At 42.2% G+C, this 26,837-nt stretch overlaps 2 protein-coding genes across 3 annotated transcripts in view; one reads left to right on the forward strand and one right to left on the reverse strand.

The window, feature by feature from the left end:
- Positions 1 to 763: 763 nt before the first annotated feature.
- On the forward strand, positions 764 to 1,506 carry SAYSD1 (SAYSVFN motif domain containing 1). The gene is made up of 2 exons (XM_085055082.1): positions 764 to 956; positions 1,034 to 1,506. The coding sequence occupies exons 1-2, from the start codon at positions 798 to 800 to the stop codon at positions 1,322 to 1,324; spliced, it is 450 nt and encodes a 149-aa protein (XP_084911208.1). The 5' UTR covers positions 764 to 797; the 3' UTR covers positions 1,325 to 1,506.
- Positions 1,507 to 2,689: 1,183 nt separating this feature from the next.
- The window catches only part of GLP1R (glucagon like peptide 1 receptor), an 82,253-nt gene continuing 58,105 nt past the window's right edge, over positions 2,690 to 26,837 (reverse strand). The window contains exons 8-13 of one of the 2 annotated variants that reach the window (XM_085055080.1): positions 19,581 to 19,641; positions 15,584 to 15,653; positions 14,781 to 14,869; positions 12,086 to 12,224; positions 11,192 to 11,233; positions 2,690 to 6,144 (exon numbers count right to left, since the gene is read on the reverse strand). In XM_085055080.1, coding sequence (XP_084911206.1) covers positions 5,977 to 6,144; positions 11,192 to 11,233; positions 12,086 to 12,224; positions 14,781 to 14,869; positions 15,584 to 15,653; positions 19,581 to 19,641 — 569 coding nt within the window. In that variant the 3' untranslated portion in view covers positions 2,690 to 5,976. The remainder of the gene's footprint in view (positions 6,145 to 11,191; positions 11,234 to 12,085; positions 12,225 to 14,780; positions 14,870 to 15,583; positions 15,654 to 19,580; positions 19,642 to 26,837) is intronic. The other variant, XM_085055081.1, reaches the window with a different exon arrangement.

Consider the following 26,837-nt stretch of genomic DNA (forward strand, 5'->3'; position numbering starts at 1 on the left):
TAAACCCTCTGCTCGAATGCCCAGCGCGAATGGCTGTGAACAGCCTGGCTGTGAACACCTCACTCACCCTCCCCAGGCTTTGGTCACTCCGTGCTTTATTCTCCCCCTCCCCTCTTCTCTCTGGTGCCAGCACTGGTCACTAAGGTTGTTTAGCCCAGAGAAGAGGAGGCTCGGGGGAGATTGTAGCCCCAATCTCGGCCTCTTGTCCCAGGCAACCAGCGGCAGGACAAGGACACAGCCTCGGGAGTAAAACCAGAGGAGGGTTAGGTTGGATAGTAGGAGGAATTTCTTCACAGGAGGGGTGATTAGCCATTGGAATGGCCTGCCCAGGGCAGGAGTCACCAGCTCTGGAGGTGTTTAAGAAATGACTGGACACGGCACTTAATGCCATGCTCAGTTTGATATGTCGGTGTTTGGTCAAGGGTGGACTATAATTCAGACGCCTTTTCCAACCTGGATAATCGTGTGCAAACAAAACACGAGAGGGTTCTGGCGAACGGCAGCTTTTCTGCACAGCGACCCGGCCGGCTCGGAGGAGCTGCCCGGCTGCCCACAGCAGTACCCCATCTCTCCCGGCTGCCCACAGCAGTACCCCATCCCTCTCCGGGCTGCCCACGGCAGCTCCCCGTCCCTCTCCCGGCTGCCCACGGCAGCTCCCCATCCCTCCCGGCTGCCCACAGCAGTACCCCATCCCTCCCGGCTGCCCACGGCAGCTCCCCATCCCTCCCGGCTGCCCGGCCCCACAGCCCCGCCTCCTCCCTGGCCCGTAACGGCTCTGGCGCAGGCGCGGCTCGGCCATGGCGGCGGCCGTGGAGCGGCGTCTCGCCGAGTTCCGCGCCGCCCGTGGCAGAGCTGCCGGCGCTGCGCGTCCCGCCGAGCCGCCGGGAAAGACCCCGGCTCCAGAGGCCGCCGAGGGACCGCGGGCACCCGCGGCGGTTCCGGGCGACGGCGCTCAGGTGAGCGCAGAGGCGGGCGGGGCGGGGGGTGCGCGGCCGGCCGGTGCCTGACGCCGCTGTCGCTGCCGCCTCCGCAGGTCCGTCCCGGCGCGGCCGCGGCTCCGGTGTGGGCGCGGCCGCTGCTGCTGAAGGTGCTGCTGTGGGCCGTGCTGCTGGCGCTGTTCGCGGAGCTGGAGCTCGGGCTGCCCTACTTCGTGCTCTCGCTGCTCTACTGGATGTACGCCGGCACCCGCGGCCCCGCCGAGCGGCGGCCCGGCGAGCTCAGCGCCTACTCCGTGTTCAACCCCGGCTGCGCCGCCATCGCCGGCACGCTGACGGCCGAGCAGCTGGAGCGGGAGCTGCACTACCGGCCCGCCGCGGGCAGCTAGCGCCCTGCCCGCCCGGGACTGCAATGGTGCCGGGCCGGCCCCGCCGCCGCCGCCCCGAGCAAGGGCCGGGGCTTGCGGGAAGGAAACGGGGTTTGTTCCTATGCAAAACGCCGCTCGAGCCTTACTGCTAGCCCCGCGTGCCCCGGCGCCGGCCGGTCCCGAATAAAGCCTGGTAAAGCCTGCGCTCTGGTCTGGTTTCCTGGCGCCGGGCAGCTGTTTGGCCGCTGTGGAGCGGCGCCGAGAGGCAGCGCCTGGGCACGGCTGCGGCTGGCAGCCTGTCAGCTGCAGGGGTTCAGCTCCCCAGAGCTTTGCCACAGGTGACACAAAGGCTGCTGTTCGACGACACCTGCAGTAGCAGGGCCCATTGCTGCTTTTCCCTGCACCGGCCGGAACCCTCGTTCTGAGGAAGACATGAAGCAATAGTCATATACCAAAAGGAGGCTGCTGCTTTGGGTTGCAGTGGTGTCTTTCATATAACACAAACGGCTGATTATAATTCCCTGTTTGCTTCATATTACAGTTTTCAAAATTTCTAAGCCAAAAAAGACTTATTCCTGGCAGGTGCAGTTTATGATCCACTGCTGTTTTTAATATGTAGATCATTGCATTGAGCCAGACTTGCCCAGCAAACTGGTAAGTCACCATTGTTCAAAACATGTAAAAAACTCATGTATGTGGTACTTGAGAACATGTTTTAGTGCTGACGAGGGTGGTGGTGCTACATCAACAGTTGGACTTCATGATCTTAAAGGTCTTTTCCAACCATAATGATTTTATGATTCTATGAAATCATTAAGTAATCATTTTGAAGAGCAGCTGCTAGAACTTGTGTCTCTGAGGATAAAGTTTTGAAGAAAAGTCACAAAGTACACTTTGAAATCCTGTTCCATTTATGTCTTTTCTATTTTAACAGTTAAACACCTTGTTAAAGCTTGACCCACCACAAGATTCATCACTGGTTGTAGAAACCAAAGAAAGTGGTACTTTGAATTTACCTGGACTAGTAAAAGAGTAATAGATTAAAGCACATATAATATGTTAACACTGCTAAGCATCTCGCAGTAGCACTCCATAGCATTCTCACAGCATCTGGCTTGGGCTGCTGTATGAATTCCAAATGCTGCTATTTAAAGGCCAACACAGAATTTTGCCATTTGCACATATTCTGCCATCCTCCAGTAACACCCCTCAGAGTTTTCACTGTTCTTACTGATTCTTTTTGACTCTACAACATGCTGCATTTTGGATTTGATTGACGTAGGCTGAGCAGGTTCAAAGGGCTCTTCATAGTGGACACAGAGTTGCACATGTAAGCTTTGTTTCCTCAGAAGAACAGTGAACTGTGAATCTTTTCATTCTTTACAGGGTAAGAAATAGATAATACTCAAAACACCTGTAGGCAATGAGATTTTGTGAGTTGAAACTTTATTCACAATGATAAAAATAAACATCAGTATAGTGTTTATGGGGAGTTGATAATCTGACATCTTGTACAGTTCAGTTCTGTGGGTATTTTTTAAAACAAGGAAATACATGCAAATAAATATTAAATATAAGGTAAGTTCCATGAAATTATAACAATTCATAGCAGCAATGCTGGAAATAAAGTTTTCACTTGCTATAAACTCTAGTTGCATTATGTCCAGGTGGATTTATAGACTCTTGTATGTAATGCTTCATGAAACAAGTTACCACAATAAGTAAGGATGAAGCCAAAAGGCACAAGAAATAAAAACTGACACAGTTCATCTGTTCCAGTGCTTTGTGTTGGTTTGCTTATTTCACGCTACTCAAATAAATGCACAATATACATTTTGAAACAGAGATGGCATGAATAACAAAGGCTTGTAAAAGGTTTTACAGAAGTAGATGAAGTATGATGGAAAAATTGGCATTGAGCCCTTGCTCAATCTCTAAATACACAAATACTGTAATTCTGCTTGGTGATAATTACTTCCACTGGGTTGTTTTTAAAGGGGATCTAAAAAGGTGTGAAGAAGCTTAATTAGAGGGGGGGAAATTTCCTCTGCAACCCTCTGCTTGGCTAAGACCTCAGTTTGTTACCTTACTTTTCTCTTGTATTCTAACAAGGCAGAAGTCACCAAGGTAAGTTAACTGGAGCTATCCTTGTGGGCCCGAAACCCTCAGTTCCCAAATGAGTAGGATGGACAGAAACAGCCTACTACCTCAAAAGCATGTCAAGCTGTTGAATCTTGCTTGTGACAGCAGCTGAGTACAGGTTTGTTACCACACATGGAAATGCTCTCTATTCTTATGTCTGTCTTCTTTCATTTGTTACATACACTTGTTTGTCCAGCACAGCAGTAAGTTAAAACACTTCTGCAACTTCCTGTTGTCATAGCAAAACTATCATCTCACTAACAGCGGCACAAGCAGCAGAAACTTTTTTCCCCAGGTTTTCACACAACTAAGCAGGGCCCTAAAAAATTAGCATCCACTCTTGAATATTAATGAGTGAAATTATTCCCTCCAGTGTGCATCATCTCACAGCTGTAAACTGCATCTCTCACCATGCTGCCTTTTCACCTGCCAGTGACTAACTTTAGTACTTTTTCCCTATTCTAAGCACTTCAGGGTAGATGTCAGATAGAAACATCAAGCATATTCTGTAGATACAGGAAGCTGATTAATTAAATTGTAGAACAGCAGTCAACATCTGCATGGGGTAAACAAGTATTGTATTGATGGTCACACAACACAGAAGGTAATTATTTAACTTACAGAAGAATCTGAAGTGCTTCATTCCAAAGTCAGCTCTGCAACTGATGTTAGGGAGGGAAGGCCTGGAAGCAGCCTGCAGAGAAGCCAGCATGCTACAGACACATAAGCCACCCTGAGAACTGTGGTGGATTCCTGCAAATGTGTCTTTCTCCCTGGAGCCCAATTACAAGCATTATAGCAGTAGCAGGTAACACATCCTCTCTAATTGAATTCTAACCTGATGATTGCAAAACTAATCCACGCTGTTGGCAATTAGAATTCTAATACAATGATTAAATAATCCCATGCAAAGCAATCTAGCTTCAGGCAGGAAAGATGCTGAGTTACATCCCAGAACACCCAGTCCCCTTTCTTGGCAATAGGGGCTGTGAATACAAGTGCAAAGAGACTTCAAAATAGGAGGGGTTATTTCTGCTGAGCAGTTGTGACTGCTATGCTGTGGAAGTTACTTATTACAAGAAACCTGTGAACAGGGAGATGCTCAGAGCTAGTCTTTGTCACTTTGTTTCCTTGTTGTAAAGGGAGCCCAAGTGAGAGCAGAGTGCAGATGTGTACAGCTTGTTATTAAGTCATGCAACGGATCACATCCTGCTTGTAGAGGTACTTCTGCATTCCCCCAGCAACTCTTGTTAACATCAGGGAGAGAACACACTACACAGTGCAGATGCAGTCACTGCACGAGCCCTTGCTGTTTTAAGCAGATGGAAAAAAACTCATGGAGTTGGGGATTTCTTGTTTGCAATTGCTGGTTTTGTTTGGGTTTATTTTGGAATGCCGCTGATGGGAAGCAGGCAGGCTCTGGAGGATGGCAGCCCACCCCGGGCAGGGCGGCGGGAGCTGTCCCGGGTCCTGAACCCACGCCCCGCGCAAGGGTCACCTCCCGCTCCGAGCCTGTGGATCCCTTTTGTCACAGGAGAGAAGGACCAAGGCCAGAAGGGACACAAAACGGAGGCCACACTGCCAGCTACCGAATCATTTCAATGAGGACAGGTCTACTAAGACCAGCAGTGGCCACAAGCTGACTTCCTTCTGTGTGTTTCCACCCACAAGCAGTAAAGCTCAGATGGAAAACATTCTCTTGAAGCACAAGTCATTGTCCCATCCCTGTGAATGCCCGTGTGCCCACCAGGCAGGCAGACTAGCACTGACAATGGAAGGGCTGTGCATGCAGGGGACATGTCTGTCGATGTCACCAGAGATAATGTGCACCTGTTCCTTGCAGAAGAGAGTCCTCACAGATACTGGGGTTTTTTTGGTTTGGGGGTTTATGAGTTTAAGTGAAGCTTAAAAGTAGCATTCAGAAGTGTTCACTACACTACCTGTTGTATATTGATAAACCTTCATGATGCTATTCTTCACCTACCCAGAGAACAGGCTAGCATATTTTCAACTTAAACTTTGGGAAACTCCTGCTACAAAACTGATTCTTCCCTGAAATGCAAGTTGTGTCCCACTAAATTATTTTTTTCTGAAAATGGTGGTGGCACCTTACCCTATCCCCAGAAAAGTCTAAATGCTTTTTTTTTTTCAATAATCATATTCTATATCCTTGTAATTTAATCAGTCGATCACTCAGCTCGCCCACTCAACAGTAATAAGCCATTGACCCTGTGGTTTCAGACTGGATCAATGCTATGCTTAAGTTCTGGACCCCTGGAGGCCTTGTGTGCAAATAGGAAAAAACTCTTTTAACTTACTTTAGACGTGATCAATTTCTCCTCTGATGTGTTGATTACATTAGCAGATTGCTTTCCCTAGAAACCTTTGTCCAACAGCCTGCAGGCAATGAGCAGCACATGCTTAAGTTTCCTGCTGGAGATGGCAAACTTAAGCCACTTGCGTGGGTATTTAAGGGTTTTCAGGTATATTACACAGTTCATTGTTCCCAGTCTGATTCATCTGCAGAAATCTCAGCTGAATGTAGCCTGACAAGTGGCAGCATAGACACTGCTGCCTACTGTGCCCCCACTACTGATGCTGTTGGCTGGACACTTCAGAGGTTTCATACTGCTGTCTCTCTGGACATACAAATGTTCCAATCTCCAGCGCTCCCAGCTCTTCCGAAACTCCATCTGAACCTAAGAGAAGCAAAGAAGGAAACAAAAGGAATGAATGTGGAATTAATCAGGTCTTAAAATGACTCCATCAGAAAAAAGCAAGGATACCACACTAATGAGGAAAGCTGGAAGTGCTTTAAACCTGTGATATTATTTCTTCCAATTATCCAGTTACCTCATTAGTCCATTGTAGGGCATTCCACATTTAAAATAATGATTACATTCACTTTTACTTGTAGAAATAAAGCTCTTTTGTGCACCAGAAAATCTTAACTTCATTATTTTACTCTAAATTGTATTCACCTGCAATACTGATTGTACTCTATGCCCTACCAGTACTAACAATTAAGTTGATTTTGCTTATCAGCTATGTAACAGCTGAAAAGACTGGCTTCCTGCTCAATACTGTCACCAGAGGTATTCTTAAGAGTTCTGTCCTAACTTCAGGTTTGATTTAAACATTATTATGTCCTGAATTATTTTGGTTCTTTGACCATTTGTGTTCTTTTTCTTTCATACAAAACTGAATGTTTATTCAGAATTGAAAACAACAATTAAACAGGTTGAACACTCTACACTTGTTCCTCCTTTTTAAATAGTAATTACACTCTCATTCCAGATAGTAGATTTTTTTTTAAGGCTACAAAGTATGCTCATCTAGTCACAGGTTCTGGGTTAAACTATGTAATCTCTGTACTCATTTGGAAGTTTATCGAGGATTTTGTAACTGCAAAACAAGAACAGAATTTAGATCTTCCTGTTCCATGGGCAAAGTTCTTGCCACTTGACTGAAGTAAGAACCTCCATTAGCTTTTAACAGGTAAGACAGAGGACATAAAATTGCACAGTTGTTACTCTAGATAAAGGCAGGAGTGCAACCACAGTAATCACTTCATTATGGTGTGTACTTCAGCCTGGAAATAAGTTCACTCTAGGTGGATCACTCAAGGGAGCCTTCTCTGGAGAGATGCTTTCTCTTTCCTTTTAGGATCTCATACTGACCAGCAAGAGACTGAGTACATTGGTGGCAGTTTCAGCACAGATTTGTCATCATACCCAGACTGCTGAAACCTTCATATTCTGAGGGAAACTTCCTAGGCAACCAGCTGCTGTATGTCTGTTTTCTTTGCTTGTTCACTGTGAAATACTAAATTTGAAAGGCAGTCCTAAAAAAGGAGTAAAGCCATAAAAACTAATTGTCATCTCCTGATGGATACCTCTATCAGTCCTCATCAGCTCTGGGCTGCAGCCCTTGTATTGAATACTGTCCTGGTGGAACCAGCTGCATCTCTGTGTTTCTGACAACAGAATGTCTCTCCATTTGTCCACAACTCAATGGGTCACAAGCAAATATACAAAGACAGAAGCTTGTATTTTACCATGGTAAGGGGGGTTTGTTGTGTCAAAAGGTGCACAAAGACACCAGAGAAAGACAGTGTGTCTGGGACAGCTTGGCATAGAAGAATGAGGGAGAATGGTCAGACAAAGCCAGAAATGCAGGAACCATAGTGTTGGCAGGAAAAGAATTGACTACATTACCACTCCAGTACTTGGCACCTTTTGTTGGCATGAAAAACAATCAGGCAGCACTGGGAAAAAGCTGCTGTAGGCATTTACTGGCAAATCCTGAACAAAAGTATGAATGTACTGACTGACAGAGTAAGTCAGAGAGCAATAGAAATAGGTACCTTCACATCAGTCAAAGGGAGGAAATGAGTCTTTACTCCAGCTGGACATGACAGAGTAGAGCTATGATACAAATAGCCTGCAACACTGAGATAAAGTGAATGGAAGACCAGAACAAAGGGCTGTAGGAATGGGTCTATCTTGGAATGGATCTGAATGGCAGAATATCAGTTTTTTCTCCAGTGATTAGGAAAAGGGCAGGGAGCAGCCCTACTGTCTGTGTTGAATTAAGCTTTTGCCTAGATGGCTGTGAATGTACAACCAAGGGAATAGGTTAAGATTTATTTTGCAGAAGCAGTTCTTAAGCACAAAAGTAGATCTACAAATCTTTCAGCAAAATAATTATCCTAGTAACTTCCCTGTGTTGACAAGATTCCCTAGAAATAACCTACACAGAAAAACAGATGCCAAGAACAAAGCTCCCATGATGTGCTGATTTTGGCTGGGGTAGAGCTAATTTTCTTCACAGTAGATAGCATAAGGCTGTGCTTTGGATTTGTGCTGAAAACTGTTGATAAAAGAGATGGTTTTGTTATTGCTGAGCAGGGCTTGCACAGTGCCAAGGCCTCTTCTGCTTCTCATTCCACCCCGACAGCAGGCAGGCTGGAGATTTGCAAGAAGTTGGGAAGAAACCTGCCTGCTGGTAGGAAGTAGTAAATGAATTCCATGTTTTGCTTTGCTTGCATGCACAGCTTTGCTTTATTTATTAAACTGTCTTTATCTCAACCCAAGAGTTTTCTCACTTTTAGTCTTCAATTCTCTTCCCCATCCCACCAAGAGGGAGAGAGCGAGTGGCCTGCGTGGTGTTTAGTTGCTGGCTGGGCATAAACCATGACACATGAAAAAAGGGAAGTTGAAAAAATTTTATGTGGAGTATTTTATATGAGGAAGGAAAAAGGTGGGAGAACTTGAAAAGGATGGTAATGAAGAAGACCTCTGACAGAGAGCTGCTGATTGAGCTTTATGCAGCTAATGGGGAAGGATGCTGAGAGTGTGGCAATAAGTCTGGAATCTGATTATAAAAAAAAAAAAAGCTAAATTTTGGCAATAAGTATCTCAAATCTTAGTGAAAGGAAAGTAGGCCTAAATTGGGATGGAATAGAGCTGATAGAAGAGTTTAATTAATAGTATGTATAGAGAATGTAAAGAAATCAAAAGCAAAAGGGCAGTATTTCAAGAACTCAGGAGTCCTGGCATCAGGACAGATTCTTTAAAATAGAAGAGAGTGAATTGTACTTCCATTGTGACAGGAAGAGGGCAAAAAGGAGAAACAAGACTACAGAGAATTAAACCTGAAGCATCCTGAACCAGCTGGTGGAAAATGCAGCATCTCTTTGGTTTAAAATATTTCTTCTAGAAAGCAGTACTAACAGCAGAAAATCTGGTCATATTAAGCCCAACTCATTTTGCAAAGAACATTGGTGGTAACAGGCAATCTCGTAAGACACTAGTCTTGGCTACAGAGAAAGTTCAGAGAAAATCTAGAATCTTTCAGGTGAAATAAGACAGTAAGAATATAGAGTATGAACATATTCTAATGTTTTTCCATAAGTAAGTATCCAAAAAGGACATTACTATAATTTCTATCTTCATTTCTACTCTTGATCTGGGAACCAGGACTTGCAAAAAAACTTTCATTCTGTATGATTAAGGAAAAAGAAAAGGAGTTAATGAGTCACAGACAAAAATAAAATGTAGACCACACTGCAAACAAGGATAGTCTTTGGACACATATAGTGTGTCAGAATACAGTTACTCATTTAGTTTAGGGAAAGAATTCTCATATAGTTTAGAACAGACTTTACTCAATAAAAATCTTTACATAAGATTTATTTTATGGATGCTGATGACCAGGCCTTACTAAATTCTACTCCCCTCTTTTAACAAGAGTTGGAAGAAGCAACATAATTCATCCTGGATTGTTTGACAGTGAAGCTGAGCAAATTGTGGTTAGATTTTATGAACTTTGTTACAAAGGCAAGAGAATTATAGTAACAAGAGATTTGGAGGATCTCTTAGAAATATAAGTAGGCTATTACACAGTAAGCTCCCTCAAATGAAAGACGCCTACCTGTTTGAGGGTTTGTAATAAAGTTTGGGTTATGATGTAACTTTGCCCTTATATCATGTGAAGGAAGTTATTGAGCATTACACGAGAGGCCTGGCTGCAGCTGCACAAGGGATGCTTGAGCAAATGCCAGGGTGAATCAAAAGAAATACATGATCCACCAGCAGACGGTGCTGCATCTCAGGATTAAAGTACACCTGTTAAGCTGTACAAGGCATTTGAAACAAATATTCTCTAATTCATGACAAACAGCAAATTCCATTCATTCACAGCAGCAAAGCCTGCTGCTACTCACCTTTGATTTTTTTGTAAGCAGTACACTAACAGAGTCACTTCGATAAAATCTTACCCACAAGCTACAAAAGTGAGTAGTCTCCTGCAAAGCTTAGTTCAGGATGCCTGCTATTACTCTGTTGACTCCAGCCTGGCCATAATGACAGAAATAGCACATTTTTCTACTGATTCCAATTCCTTGATGAGGCCTGTCTCTCAATAAGCAACCTTGAATTACCATGCCATCGTTAAAAGTAGATTTAGTGTGAGTTTAAAACATATTGATGGGCATTTAATTTAATAAGGTACTGCCAAATGAGTAGTGTTTGCTTCCCTTACAAACCTGGCTGCTGAACGAATGAATTAATAATAATCCCTTAGAAGGTAACATGAGAGATTCCTGCAATACTGAAACAGAAGAATACCCTTTCCCACAACAGGGCTAGGAATCAGCAGAAGACACAGAGGATGGTACTTGCAATCAATTAACTCAAAGCCAGAAGCACATTTCTTCTAGGTCTGTAAGTTTACCCTGTGAAGTTTACTCTGTGAAGTTCAGTTTTTAATGAGTGATGATGCCTTCAGGCTGCTGGGCCACAGGGAAACCAAGTGAAACCAAACTGTACAGCAAAAGCCATGAGGACTCTCCAACTTCACCAGCCAGCTAAGCTGAGGTCATAAAATAAAATGGGCTCCATTCCCACATTCATCAAAACATGCAAATAAGAAGCACTATAGAATAAATTAAGAAGAGCAGCTATAATTCTTAATAAAAGAATCCCACCAGTACAAACAACAGAATTGTAAGCAAGATTGTTTGTGAGATTCCACATCTACAAATAGTGACCTTAAATTATACTGCCTGAATTCCTTCCAAGCACATTTGTCTGATGAGTTATCCCAGTGAGCTGTGCAGGGAAGTATCTGCAAAAAAAAAAAGTCCTGAACAAGGACAATTTAGCAGTTCAAGACCATTTTCAATTTCCTTTTTCTATAGTGTATGCTGATAAGGCAAATTGGAACAAATAGTGTCTCTCTTACCTCATTATTGATGAAACAGTAAAGAATTGCAACCATCAGCCCCTGAAATCAACAAAAACCAGAAGAACAGTGAGCAGAGCAGCTTCCTTACTTTGCCAAACTCACTTGCAGAGGGCTAGAGGCTCCACACTGGCATGTCCCTGATAAGACTGAAACATGGAGAGTGTCTTTGGTCCCTGTCAGCTCTGGTGGCAGAGTGGAGGTTTAACCAAACTATGTCTCAAAGCACATGATCTTAGCAAAAAGGAATTAATGTTTTCTTTAATCTTTTTTTTTTGTCTAGTGATTTCTTTTCTCTTCTTCTTCCTTACCTGGTTTCAAGTCATAAACGCTTCATACGTGAGCAATTCACAGTGGTCTTAAATACAGCCCTGTGCTTGATAAACAGGGAATGAGTGAGAGTGCAGGGAAACTAAAAGAATAATGATTTCCTTAGACAGAGACTCTTTTGAAATGGCATTACCTAAGGCAACAGTTAAATAAAAATCACAATAAGCCTACGCCCTCCTCACATGCAGTTACAGCTGGAGACAGCTACCTCTGACTGCACAAATTTTCCAAGGACTATCAAAAACACTGGAGAAAGCACAAAATGTGCTTTCAGCAATGCCATTATACAATTACAAGAAATCACAGACAGTTTTCTTATTGCCTTGAGGTGAACCATAGGAAGTAAATATTAATATGTGGACAGGAATACCAGTTTATTGTAGTAAAGATGGCTGTTAAAAATTAGTCCTTACACTTTCCCTTCCACTGTTATAATCCTGTAACATCCAGTGCTAAACTGAGAAATGTAAGGAACAGTGAGCATGCAAAGAATAAGAGAGAAAGCAGCTCCCCAAGTAGCAGTTTAAAAGTATCTTATGCCCATGGGCACACTATGAGTGCTACCTGGAATGAAGCAAAGGAGAGCTCAGTGAAAAGCTTCACGAAGCGCAGCATCCCTCTGGCATGCTCGTCAGTAATAAATGCAAAGATGACCTCATGGGTCCCCAGCAGTGGGATCAGAGTCAGTGTAGACTTGGCCAACCTGAGATCACAAAGAAATTAAAAAACACAATGCCACTGAATAGACCATTGTTGACCCAAAAGAGCATCAGGAGTCACTATTTCTGCATTCTGTTTCTGACACACTGTCAACTTTGGTAAGTCACTGCACCACTTTATGAGGTAGGGTCCTCCTCCAGAGGCTGCAGGATAAAAACCTCCTCAAAATAACCTTAGTAAGTTCCTACGTTTTAATCTCCCCTACCACTTCACTGCAGACAGTTTCTTGGTGAGAGCAAAGCTCTGTATCCAGCTATTGGCTACATTCCACCTGGAAAATCTTCCAAACTCAGTAAGAGGCCATGTGCTTTCTTTCTTGTACCTGTGATGTCTTCCTTTGTATTCTTTTCTCCACATGTAATTGGGAAAGACAACCAAAACCTACGTTCTTGGTTCTTGATAATCTGAAAGACATCATCTATCAATAACTGGAACCTCTTACAAATATCTTGGCAAAGGGAGGAGTACTTGTTATTCCTTCCCACCTCTGTGGTGTGTTAAATTTTCTAAACATTGTAACTATCTGTAACCACAGAACACTTTGTCAAAGCAATCAAACTGTCTTGAAGTGAGTGATGGCAAATTCAAAGACACAGCTAGCAAAGGATGAAAGACAAACCAGTCTGAAGTAGAACATTTTTCACCTGTGAGAGAGTTCAAGGTACACAACCACAGGAAAAAAATAACAAGAATGAACCTTAACTCTCTTTTGATAGATGTATATGCCAGCCACCCAACAGGTTAGTGAAAGATGCCTGAGGATCACATGGGAGCTTCCTGGGCCACAGAACTTATCAACCTCTCACAACAATTTGTTTCCAGACAAGTCAGCAGACACAAGATCACCCAATTAGCTGGGCTGTCAGACGTTAGTAGATCTTGTGTGCCTGAGGGCTATTGGCTGCTATTCTGAATCATGTAATCGTTCAGGTTGCAAGGCACCTCTGGAAGCCTCTGGCCCAACACCAGCTCACAGTAGGTTACTCAAGGCTGTGTCCAGCCAAGTTTTGAGTATTTCCAAGGTCCCTCAAAGCCCCTCCGGGCCCCTCTTGCAGCATCAGACCACTATGACTGTGAATTTATTTTCACTTGACATGCAAGTGGAATTTCTCTTGCTATTAACATTTGACCTCCACCCTTGTCCTTTCACTCTGACCCTCTGAAAATACTCTGGTTTCTGTGTAAGTGGGTTTGGAATCAAAGCCTACAGCTCAGACAAGTCCTTCTCTTTGCTTTGAACTCTCAAGACACATTAGGATGTCTAAACTTTCATGTGAGGTAAAGAAGGCAGGTAACATCCATGGCAACTCTATACTGTGATGAGAACTCTATACTGTGATGAGCACCAAAATACATGCTTTGTCTAGAAGCACTGAAGTATTTAGAAGGCTGCAGCACTGAAATACCCAAAGTGGCTAAGACCAGTGCCAGGAGCAGTCCAGCTACCACAGCATGTATCTCCACACTTCAAGAGCTAACTTCTCGTTATTCCTACTTTGTTTTTCAGACTACAATATGAAAGTATTCTCCAAGATGCAGAAATGAAGGATGCAACCATGAATCTTAGTAAGGTTATTAAATAACAGGAAGAAAACAGACATGGCTAGACTGAAGCCTGCAAACAAAAAATTGAACATGTGTGATAGCCCTGACATTTCTCTTGAAAAATCTCAAGCATTCAAGATTCAAAGTTTGTCTCAGTAACAAGTGACAAGAAGAATAAGAAGCAGAACTCAAAATGATCCTATTTTGTCTTCCTTGAAGTGAAAGCTTTTATTTCTATCAACTCATATTAATTTGTTTAAATTAGAATCAGATAGGGTAATTTCAGTTACAAAATGACCATCTGTCCGAAACTTAAAGCATGTTTTTAAGTTCTCAGTCCAAATGCCTCTTAAATACTGACAGGCTTGGGGCATTGACAACCTCTCTAGGAAGCCTGTTCCAGGGTTTAATCATCCTCTCAGAGAAGAAATGCTTCCTAATGTCCAAACTGAACCTCTCCGTGTGCAGCCCTGAACCATTCCCACACATCCTATCACTGGATACCAGGGAGAAGAGCTCAGCGCCTCCCTCTCCATTTCTTCTCCTCAGGGGGCTGTAGAGGGCCATGAGGTGATCCCTCAGAGCCCTCTGCTCCAAACTAGACAAGTCAAAAGTCTTCAGGACATTCCTTCCAGCCCTTGCACCAGCTTTGCTGCCCTCCTTTGGGTGATTTTAAAGACTCTACATTCAGTACTTGCATATACTGTAAGTATTTTAAAAATGCTTGCATAATTAATATTCATCCACTCTAATGGAAGACTGTAGGGTGAGAGATTTCTGTTTGTAACACAGGTGAAATACTTGCCCTGGGTTCAGTGAGGCTTTTCTGGGGACTGACTGTCCAAGCTGTTACACCAATGTGTGACACCACATCTGTGCATTACTCAGGGACTGTGATCTTTAACCACCTTTGTCAACCCACTCCTTTCATGTACGCCCTTGTCTACTTTTATTCTGATGAGCATGAAAAGTGTCAGACCACCATATGACATACCTGCATTTTATGTCAGTTTTGCACATCAAATTAGCCTGCAGTTTGGAGATGATGATGCATATAACTCTGATGAAGATGAGGAAATTTACCTGGAGAGATGAAAGAAGAATTTACATCACCATCAATAAACACGTGTGCATACATACTCAAAAAAGCTGGTTTGTGTATGCATATCTAGGTCTCTGTGCATCCTGCTACACAGCAGCGGCAGAATTTGCCATGGAGCTCAACTCCTTGCTAAGGAATTGTGGTCCAAATACATACTGAGAATGCACAAGCCACCCTTGAAAACACAGGCACTTCATTACACAAGGCAGGGGACCTTACTTACTCTCTGGGGAGTGAGACACAGTGAAGGTGTGGGTTGGCCCACTTGCCTTGTCTGGAGGTCTAAGCCTGACACAGTATTGTGCCTGCAGAACAGGGCATTTCTACACAATGCCACGCATTTTGTGGCTCTTTTGTAGCCCAGAACCTGAAGTAGTATCTTGGGTCTCCCTGAACCACCTTCCACACCTTCTTCTCTCAGGGGAATTAACAGGACTGCTGCAGGACGTGGTTATCATGTCCTGACACTACAACATAACAGCATGTGGCCAAATTAGAGAAACAAAATGCTAGCCTGGAATTCCAGTGACAGAAATCAACTTGGCTTCATAAAATCACATTTCCAAATGAAAATGTCAATAGCCTCAAAGGTTATTAGCCTTTGGACATGCACAATGGCCACGTGTGCATCTCTGTACCATATCGTGCTGTTCTCAGGGAAATCTGCCATCTCACAGAACACATGTCAGACTCACCCCAATGGCAATGAGAATAGGCAGTCTGATGATCAGCCAGTAATTCATGTTATAGTTTCTGCTCCAGCAACTAGCAAGAGGACAAAAAGGAGATGAAGGAGAAGTTTCAGTACATTACTAAAATCTCCTGCTTTTCATTCTGTTCCAGCAATGCAGAGGGAAAACAATATTAAGGACTAGATACTAGGAAAGCACATCATGCTGACATGGAAACAGATGCAGCTGCTTCTTAGAAACACTGAATGCTTTGTACTATTGCAGCTATCATAATCCAACTGGATACTACTCACCAGCCTTTCTTGCTCACTAATGGCTAGCTGTTCTCCACAATTTGCTATGAATTATCATCCATTAATTGTGAAGATTTACTCCATTAAAACCAAGGTCAAATTTGTCATTTGGCTGAAAGAAGGGGGGGAATCTGTTTGAGTCCAGTCTTTCTGCTGTCATTGCTAGCCTCCTCTTCCTGAGCTATTTTTTATTATTCTTCAGTCTCCTATGTCAGATAATCTCATTTAATTGCTTGTTAGTTCTTTATCCCATTACTTACCATCATTATTCCCATATCAATATTGAGATCAGTCATCTATTTTATCTGTCCTTATTTTCAAAAAGGAGATACTGATTGCAACCAGGGGAAAGCAATTGCAGCTACAAACTCCAGTTCCTTTAGTACATATGCACAAGGTTTCAGATCCATAGGGAGTTTTAAAAATTATAAACAAGTAAAATCAAAGATGGGAACAACAATTCCTAACTTTTACTGACCTGAGCCGTCAGCCAACTAAGCAGCATGCTGCAACAATATAATACTTCATTTTTCTCATGAGTCTCAGCTTTTAAAATTCCTATCTCCTTGGGTGGTATGGGAGAAAAACGACACGAAAAGCCATGGCAGCCACCGTTTGGGATCACTGGTTTGAAGTGAACCTTACACTGAGGGGGTATTTGTACATCTAGTTCTCTTCAGTCCCCCTCTGGCCACAGCCAGCCACCACCACTGTCTGATGGGCCATGTCTGTGCACGATTGCCCAGGTGTTAGGGCAGTGTTCACTGTTGTGCAGTGACAGCTTTCCTAATATTTCTGGGAAATAACTTTGTTAGCCTCCTGCTCAGCATCACTCAAAAGCAACAGTCACCAGTAAAGCCAGCAGGTTTCTGAGCTACACCGGCTGTGAAACAAACAAGGATGAAACATAGTTTCTTTTCCAATAAAGGTTTCCCTTCATCTCCAAATCTCATCTGCCAAAACGTACATATGCACACTTTTCCCAAAGGCCTCTTAGCAGACCTATGAAAGTTCAGCTTGGCTGATGCTGATGGAGCTGAAACCTTCCCAGCCTTGCAGTGGAACAGTCTAAGAGTAAAGAGCAAACCATGCAGCACGTGGGAGGAATCCGTATTGCAACCACACTTCCACATGGGCTCACCTACTAGAGAGGAAAGCCTAGCAGCTTGGCTGTGGCAATTCCACATTCCCTTGGCAGGGACTGCAACTCTGAGAAGGGCTTGGGATTTCATTTTCTTTCAATTTCAGTTTAATGCGCATAAAAAGCATATTATTTCCACCAGCAGCTCTACAACCTCCAGTTCAACTGAATTTTAGGTATTGGAGAAAAAAGGTGACAGCATACCTGAGCCAGAATCTGAGTTACAGAACTTCTTAATTGGTACACACGACTGGGAGCCAGCTTCATGGAGCCTTTGAATTTAATTTTATTTGAACACCTCAAGACTGATGGGATAATAGGCATGGCTGGAAGTGGAGTTCTAATTTTCTCACTAGCTGCAGTAGATGCTGAGGCAATTAAAAAAATTCTTTATAATAACAGAGGTTGAGAAATAATTCTTTACATTAACTCTGCTATATTTCTGTGTGGGATAATTTGCTTCCTGTGGCACACATTAATTCTAGCTGCCTTTAAATTTATATAAATATGTGCAATAGAAAAAGCCATTACAGGTCAATTAAGGTGTTGTGGCTATTGAAGCATCCAGAAAATAAAATTGGTAGATCTCTACATGATTTCTTGCCCATCTGTGTTTTCTGTGATTGCCACACTGATAAATACACCTATATCTATTGTGGTTGGGATCTATCCCTACAGTTTGCTCAGCAACACTCAGAAGATGCTTGGCAACTAATAGCCTCAGAGCCATGAATGGAGAATTTGTCCAGTGAAAAAAATGCTATAGGGATGTTTCTGCCTTTGCTTACCAATCCAGTATTCTCTTTCTAAAACTGAAAACACTGATTTTTTTTACCTTGAATTGCTACAGCTGAATGGAAAAAAAGAAGACTGAAGGCTGCCTGTTTTGCTCCCATACTTAATTGCAGACAGAAACCAAAATATGCAAGTATCAGGTTTTTAGGCAAAGTCTAATAAATTAGAACAACAGCTTGCCTTTAATTGTATTTGTAATCTAGACAAAATATTTTTCAATAGCTCACTTTTTAAAACAGTAATTGCATTCTAAAGGAGTTTATACTTGCACATGTAAGGAAAGAAGAAGCCATTGTGCAACTAAGTCTTGCAGGCTTCAGTCCTTTATTCAAATAGCTATGTTCACAGGACTGCCTCAAATTCCCAGCCCTGACCACATTTATTTCCAGTTATTCTTCATATCCAGGGAAGTAGTTAAACCACAAATGAAATTTACAGCCTGCTGCACAGTGACAGAGCTATGGCAAACTGCATGAAAGATACTCCTGGCTGCTGCAGCAAATGCTTGCCCAAGGCATAGAAATCTTGCCTTTCAGATTAGCTGCTGCACGTGGTTATTTATTGCTGTATTTTACAAATATTTAGATAAGATTTAGAAAATTCAATAATGTGCAAAATTGCCCCTTTTAAGGCCTGCTGAAGGCAGTGAGTGACAGTTTTCCTTAATAGAAAACATAAATCAGCTCTGAGCACCACATAATGTGGGAGACTCAGCATGAGCACTTTGAATACATTTTCTACATCAATGGGAAGATAAGCCCATGGAAAGTTGCCTGTTCAGAGGCTGCATGGCCTCTACACCTGTTCTGATAATTTCAACAAAACTTGCAATACATCAGTACAGCCACAATCTTACTACAGAATATCATCAAGTCAACCTTGAAAAGGAAAGTAAAAAAATCCCAGCATTGCTTAAGCCAGAAAAGGCAGCTCTAGCTGAACTGGTTCAGTACTATGAGGAACACAAAAAAAAAGCTGGTTCTTAATACTCATGAACACCAGAAAAAAGTCTGGGGGTGGCTCTGACTAAACTGAATTTTCACATTGCAGCATCTCTTCAGCAACAACTGTGTCTGGGAGAAAAAAAAAAAAAAGAAAAAAAAGGAAAAAAAAAAGGATCCTCTACAAAAATGCAGCAAACTACAATGCTATTTTTGGTACATAAAGCATATACAAAGGCAATTTTTTTCAGAACAGCCACCATGGTAAAAATAGACAAAAAGTATTTTGTGTTTTACAGAACTCGTGTGTGGTATAGTTGACTTCAGCAGGACTAACATAAGCAGACAGAGAATGTGCCTTTATTTTAAGAAAACCTAAATAATGGGAGCTTAAACAAGAAAAGGCAATCACTTCTCTGCTGCTAGGCATAGGCTAATCACTACAAATCTCAGGCAGAATCCTGTGAGAGGTTGCTGCCTTCCTCTGAAACAATTGTAAAGGCTAATGCCAAAGGCACAGTATCAGGAGTGGTCTTGGTTGGGTATGATGACTTCTACTGTTCATACTGTAAGTACAGAAAAACAAAACATACCTTTCCTTGACCTGCAAAAGAACAGATTCATTCAGACATGCAGAAAATTATGTTCAGAAAAAAACATACGCTCCTTTCTGAAATGTTATGCAAGACCTTCAGACAAAACAGAAGCAATTACGTGAGGTTTCAGCACATTGCCAAAGCAAACCACACTGAACAGAATGCAAACAATCACCTGCTGGTGCACACATACAGCACAAATGAGATAGCTAAAAAAATCAGAGCTAAACCAACCCCTTATCTTCATAAAGGTACTTGACAGTTCCCCAGAGGATAACAAACAGCATTGGCACACCTGAAAAGAGAGGAGACAAGGCTGACATTGACATTGAGACTGGGAAAAGCAGAGAGGACAACTTCCTCTGCCCTCCTCCCCAAATGATGAGCAACACACTTAACTGGTGTCAGGGCTGCAGCTCCAATCCAACACAGATTGCCATGAACAGTGGGCTCCCACCTAGCTCCCAAAATACATGAAAAATTAACCACAACACAACTGTCCCCATACTAGGCATTCACCATTTCTTCTGTGGAAAGTTTCAAGGAGGGCCAAGGGAATTAAATTTCTGGAAGCTCTACTAGTCTCTATGCTCATTCTAGAGAGAGATACCATGTGCTCTGACCAAAATCTTTGTGTCTAAATTTCTGCTTGTGGGTCACCTACAGTTTATTCAGGCAGCAAGAAGCTCAGGCTGTCTATTGGTGTGGAAGCAGGAGCACACCCAGCACGTGGAGTGTCCCCACAGCACAGGGAGTGTGGGCACACCCAGCAAGTGTCCTTCCCCACAGCCAAGTCCCAGTTCTGGCTGTGGTACTGGTGTGAGCTTGAGTGGCTGCAGCAAAGACAGCAGATGAACCTGGCTGCAAGGAGAGGCTTTGCCCTGCCCTCACCTGCCAGCTCATGGGCTATGGCTGGTCTGTTCATCTGGGCTGGAAAGGGCAGAGAGACAAGCCAATTAAGCTGGCACTCATTACCTGCTTTACAGTGTCAAAGGCTCTCTAATTAATTTCTTTCATTTGTGAAGAGCCTAGGTCATGAAAAATAATTTTGAAGTGCATCTACCAACCAATACTCAGTACAGAGAATGTCAAAAAAGCATACAAGGAAGGAAAGCAGGCTGCGACTCAAAAGGTAGGACGAGGAATTTCTAAGGATGGATCAAGATGGTCTAATTCCATTGTGTACTTCCATGGACAGAGTCTGATAGCACATGTGCATTGTACAGAAAGGGCAACATAAAGTACTTTGTTACTTTATTCTTAAGAACCAGTAAAGAAAGGGACCATAAGAACATGAGGGTACAGCAGTAAGTTCTCCACAGAGCAAATCCACAGTTTGTAGCAGCAGAAGCCACAAGGAAATTGGTGATCCCTTGCAGCCTGAATAGCTTAAGCAGTTATCTGTATTGGGTATTATCAGTAAAAAACCTTCTCTCTTGCTGTACTGTAGAATTTCTCTACTATCAGAACAGCTAAATACTACAGACACAGAATAACAATATTCTTCTTAATAAGTTAATAAAAAAATAATAAAGAGCAGCTAGAAAAAAAAAATACCAATCATTAGAGTAACAGCAAAGAGAATGAATGTAGTAGAGACTATTTGGACAAATAGCTGACATGTTCCATAGATGTAATTGATACAGAGGATACACAATATTTTGGGAGCAAAGTTACTAAAAACTCTATGCTGCCCTGATAGTGGTATAAAGAGATTAAGAACTGGCTCATTGCAAATCACTTCCAAACCAAATGAGACTTTGATTCACAGAAACAAATTATAGTTTGAATTACTCCTTTCCTGACTTTGCTGAGCATTAAGACATCTTAATATGAAACTTACAGGATAAGACATGAACACTGAGAGCATAAAGGCTGTATGTCAGTGGATATATCATTTGACAGATCAAGTGATAACAATAATGATTTGTGGATATCTCCATCTTCTAGATACATCAGAAATCTCTCCATGTTTAATCAAATTACTTGACATTTGAATTGAGAAGCTATTATTAATACTATATTTCAAAAGAGCCTGACTAGAGGGAGGCTGGTATTACAGAATTGCATCAACATCCTGCTATGCAAATATTGTACAAATTAATAGGCAGCACATATAAAGTGACTTGTTCAACATTCTCTGCCCACTCCCACTTGTGATGCACACCACTGGTGTCTTGGTATTGCAGCACCATCAGTCACATTATTTTCCATGCTGGCAATGCACATTTTAATCTGAGACACCAAGACTTAACAGTGCAATACATACATGAATTTGCATTGATGTTCAGACCTTACTATATGGATACCACCTACCAAATTCACAGTCTTGTCCTGACAGGTGGCTCTAGAAACTGTCTGGGACACAGACTCAGCAGATAGGAATACATGCAGTTTTCCAAAGCCCTAGTGGAGATCTAGAGAGGAGCCAGCCCCAAGAACATACCCTAATTCACCTCAAGCCTGTAGAAGTCATTCCATAACAGCAAAAGAACAAGTCTGAAGGATCTCTGCAAAAGCTGCAGTTGGCAAGGATCACTAAGACTCTCCAAAGATTTATTAAAATCTTGATACCTAGTTAGCCTGCATTTACTGGCAAAAATGCATATATTATTCTGGTAGCTTCAGTCAGTCAAGAGAGTTCTATCTGGTTTGAACAGGCAGTGGAAGTAAACTGTATAGAACTCCTTGAATAAACACCACAGAATGATTATGTTTCATTGACAAATCAGTGGTGCATCAACACAACACTTCTGATGCATTTGAGTTTCAGTCCCACACTTCTTTCTCTTGCTGCTGCTATTCAAAGTATATCAGATATACAAGAAAAAATTGCACTCATTTATAGGTGCATTTATTTAAAGGTGTAGAATGAACTCTTTCTGGCTTTGCTTTCTTGTCATACAGAAAGCTCTGAGATTGATTTTTTTCCCAGATTAATTGACCAGAGAAAGGTCTCTGAATTCTGGAAATAGTCATGCCTACTTCTTTTTCTGTACTGCATCACTGCTGAAAATATCAGAAATTGCTACAGCCTGCTCATGATAGCCTCTGTGATGCTAAATTCTTACAGGCCGATAGCTAACCCAAAATCTTTGAACACTACATGGTAATTATGAAATCTGTTGAGTGTACTAGGAAATAAGCCCGCTGACAGCTCAGCTAATAAAGTTGAACTTCAAATTACTGGGCATCTGAATTATAGGCTGCAATAATAATATATACTATGAATGATGAGAAAGTAATGGAACTGCCAAATCAACATCTTAACACCCCACTGCATAAAAAAGCAGCCCAACCTACTTAGTTCCACTCTAGTTTATATATTCTACACCTGGCCAGGTGTCTGCACAGTAAGAAAAAAAGCCAGAAAACCAGGCATTTTTCAGAATGGAAAAAGGATGGGGTAGGTAAGAGAAAAAATTTTTGAGAAAATCTACACAGGTTGACATTTTTGGTATGCTCCACTACCCCTAATGAGAGGGGCAAAAAATTCTTGGGGCTGCTAACTGAAGTTACCATGTCCTGATAGCAGCACACAGACATCAGTCTCTTCATTTGATGGGCCTGAGATATTTTGGTAACAGAGCAGAAAAGCTCAGGTTTGTTGTGGAACCCACAAAGTCCCCGTTACCATGAGAGGTGTCACCAGGTGGTGCTATTCCAAGCCATCAACTTTCCCTTACCTCCAGGTACAAAGTTTCCATTCTTACAGACACACGGTATTTGTAGCTTTGCATTGTACCTCATTTTATGTAGAGGCAATTTCAGGGAAGAAATACGAGGACCAAGAGAGGCTCCCCTCATGCTCACATGCTAATTGGAGATTTTTCCTAAAGAAAATTTGTTTCTGTAGGACCAGAGCACTGCCATCGTGCTGAGATCCTTGAAGGAGGACATATTCTGAATACAACATTTTAGGATTGTTTTCAGCATTTTAGTCAAAATCTGACATCACTCGTTTCCACATATGATAAGTTCAACCTCCAAGAAAATCAGGCACACAAACCACAAGGACACTACTACTGTCAGAACAATTCAATTCCTCTTTCTCTCAGAAAGCACCCAGGATGCTGTGACTTGATCAACTGATGGATGAATGAATGCAAGAATGATGAGATGAACTGAATGAAACAAGTATGACTAGATGTACAAAGAGTAGAAGCACTAAAGATGGGAGAAGATGAAACTTTTTTTCTTCCTAAGAAACAAAAAACATGGAAGAGTGTAATCTAGAAGCTAAAGAGTGAAGAGGATTAAAAGGAACTACTGACATGCATTTCCTACCAAGATCAGTCAGGATACAAAACTTATTTTTACATGCTTGTCTGAAGCAGAGTTTTTATTTGAAAACAGAAAAGAAGTGGTCACTGCAATGAATGCATCCTTTTGCTACAGTGAGTTCATACTGGGCTTCTGAGGGAAGGTTTCTCACTGGCTCTGTTCCAGACAGATCTTCCTTGCAATGAGGATGTAGATTTTGACACCCTAGCCAGCCTTTCTGCTTTTAACAGCTTAATTCCTCAAAGTATTCTCCCTTAGAGCAACTTTGGGTTGCCAAAGCTTGGAAGGAAGCAGATTATTTATTTTTTATGGCAATGTTCCTGCTGCAAGTGCAACTGGGTGTAAAATTGCCATAGACGCTCAGAGAATATTTAGCTGTTTATTAACGCTTTCTTCCTAGCCTTTAGGCTGAAAATGGTCTCTTGCTGTTCTTCCTGTCTGGATGTTGCTCAAAGCTACTGTGCCATGTTTCTGTTGTTTCTCCATTCTTCCCTCCTGAAGACTCCTAAATGTGAATAGGTCCCTTTTCCACTAAAATCTGCTGATACAGCAACATTACAGCATAAACTGCTGCTCTCCAGAGACTGATTAGTACAGCACTGATAGCTGAAAGTCAGTGTCAGGCTCAGCAACTCCTCCCTTGGGCTCAGACATGGTGAACACTGGGTTGGTGTCCTGCACACTGATTCAGAGCAGTCTGCACATATTGAGAAACAAACAAAGCAATGATCTCTGTAGTTAGGTTGGGTTTTTTCACCCCTTTCTTATAAATGTTTTTTTCTTCTCTCTAGAAAGTGGGATCCATGCACAAGGATTTCTCAAGGAAGCACGAGGTACCAGCAGTGTTTAGCAAGAGATTTTCTTTTCCACAAGTGCAGATGACTACATGAATCAACATTTGTTTTAGCTGCTGTTGTGCTGATCCCCAGACTGAAGAAAACCTCTCATCTACCTGCTCTATTAGCCCATTAAAAATGTTGGGGTTTTGATGCTGCTAAGTGCTTCTGCCTTTTTTTTCCTCCATCAGCTTTGAAAATGGAATAAACAATTGTTTTTGCAGTAAGATATTTGGAACTTAAAGTTGACACAAATGTATGAATGTTGGCTTTAAAGAAATAGAAGACATAAGCAAGACATATTCCACATTAAATGAAATAAGAAAAATTTAACACCACCATCTCAAAGCCTAGTACGGCATGAAATTTCAGCAAGGAAGTAGCCATTAGGTATACAGGTACCTCAAAGTAATAGGGAAGGTTTACAGAATCCTATCAATATATATGATGCCCGTATAAATGACTCCCAATTTATGAAACTACATTAGTTTCCATAGGTCTATCAAGATTTTATAGCTTTTCTAGGTTTTGTAAAGTACAATAACACAAGATAAACAGACTGTTCCCTTTATAAACACTTCAACAGCAAAGAATAATTACTCATTTGAACTGATAATAAATGGACTACCGTCTAATAACTGACTTTAGAATTGACCTGATATTATCATATAGCAAAAATATATTTGGAATATCTTGGAAAACTGCTCTACATTGGGCTGAATCTGGGAAGGGAAAGACAATCTTTAGTCATAGGCTTGCCAAGCCTGTGAAGAGGGCTTTAAGCTGAAGTTCCTGGGGAAGGGGATCCTTAATCCATCCCACTTGTACCAGTTGGATGCCAGAGCAATACCTGCAGAGGGCTATGATCTCACTGGCATCACAGAGGTGTGCTGGGATGGCTCCTGACTGGAGTGCTGGAACAGAATGCCACAGGCTCCTTAGGAAGGCCAGGCAGGGGAGAGCATGAGGGGTGTCATGGTCTACGTCACTGGAGTGCATGGAGTTCCAGCTGAAGTGCATGGAGTTCCACCTAGGGATGGATGAGGAGCTGACTTAAGAGCTTATGGGTCAGGATTAAAGGGAGGGCAGGGACAGGTGACATGACAGTTGGGGTCTGCTATAGGCTGCCTGACTAGGAAGTCCAACCAGATGAGACCTTCTATAGACAGACGGGAACAGCCTTACAGTCACAAACCCTGGTCCTCCTGAGGAACTTCAACCACTCCAGTAACTGGGGGAGGGACAACACAGCAGGGCATAAGCAATCCAGGAGTTTCCTGGATCACACTTCCTTCTCCAAGTGACAGAAGAGCCAGTGAACAGAGGTGCCATGCTGGACTTCGTTCTCACCAACAAGGAGGGGCTGGTGGGGAATGTGAAGCTCAAGGGCATCCTTAGCCCCAGTGACCATGAAATGCAGGAATTCAAGATTCTTAGGGCTGTGAGGAGAGTGCACATCATGCTCAGCACCCTGGGCTTCAGGAGAGCAGACTCTGGTATGTCTGAGAGTGATCACAAACTTCAGTTATAACTATAAGAAATAACTACATTAAGTGACTATATTTTTGAGCAATACAAGTATGAAATTTCTATACATAAATATTCCTCAAATGATGAGAAATGAACAAGTTAAAAAGTTAACATGTAAGAAAAAAATTCATTAATGGAACAAAGGGTCAGGGTATCAAATCAGCTCTGACAATCAAATAAATATTTATTTTTTTGTTCCAGCTTTATTCTTACAGGTGATTAACTATTTCAAAGAGCAGGACACTCTCAGTTCAAACAGGAACTTACTGTCTCTCTCTGAAGCCTCAACATTACACTGAGGCCATCAAGCAGCTAAAAAATTAAATTAAATGAAAATCTTCTGAGCATTACATACAACAGAAAGTCACCTGGTGAGGGACTTGAACACCCAAAAAATGGGTGAAGAAATGAAGAAATAGAAGAACGGGAAAAATTTTGCTATCCTTCCACTGGTTAGAGATGAAACTATTATTGGTATAACTAATCTGGGAGCACTGAAATACCAGATGCTTCTGCATTTGAAGGTGGAGAACCATTGGCAAGCTTTGCACATGCAGACACATATGGAACAGCAAGACACTGTACAGATAAGAATTGAATGGCACAGACAGACCTTTTCTAGGAAGTTTAGATGAACCACTTATATCCAGTGCCAAGTTCTTGCATGGCTGCTCATTTCCACAAACTCATCCAGAAATTCACTATACAATAGCAAAACCCCCTTTGTAAAGGAAGAACAAAACCAAAATGACATCATCTGTTTCTACCTTCTGTTTTTGCAGGAGACAAACTCTAAATAGAAGTGATTCAAACCAAAATCAGCCTAACCCTTTCTTATAAA

The sequence above is a fragment of the Lichenostomus cassidix genome, chromosome 3, assembly GCF_008360975.1.
Source record: "Lichenostomus cassidix isolate B80296 chromosome 3, HeHo_3.0, whole genome shotgun sequence".
Lineage (NCBI taxonomy): Eukaryota > Metazoa > Chordata > Aves > Passeriformes > Meliphagidae > Lichenostomus > Lichenostomus cassidix.

Excerpts from the sequence above, each read along its gene's own strand:
- SAYSD1 (XM_085055082.1), top strand. The coding sequence starts at position 798 with ATGGCGGCGGCCGTGGAGCGGCGTCTCGCCGAGTTCCGCGCCGCCCGT. Across the intron at positions 957-1,033 it reads TTCCGGGCGACGGCGCTCAG|GTCCGTCCCGGCGCGGCCGC; the intron begins GTGAGCGCAGAG and ends CCGCCTCCGCAG.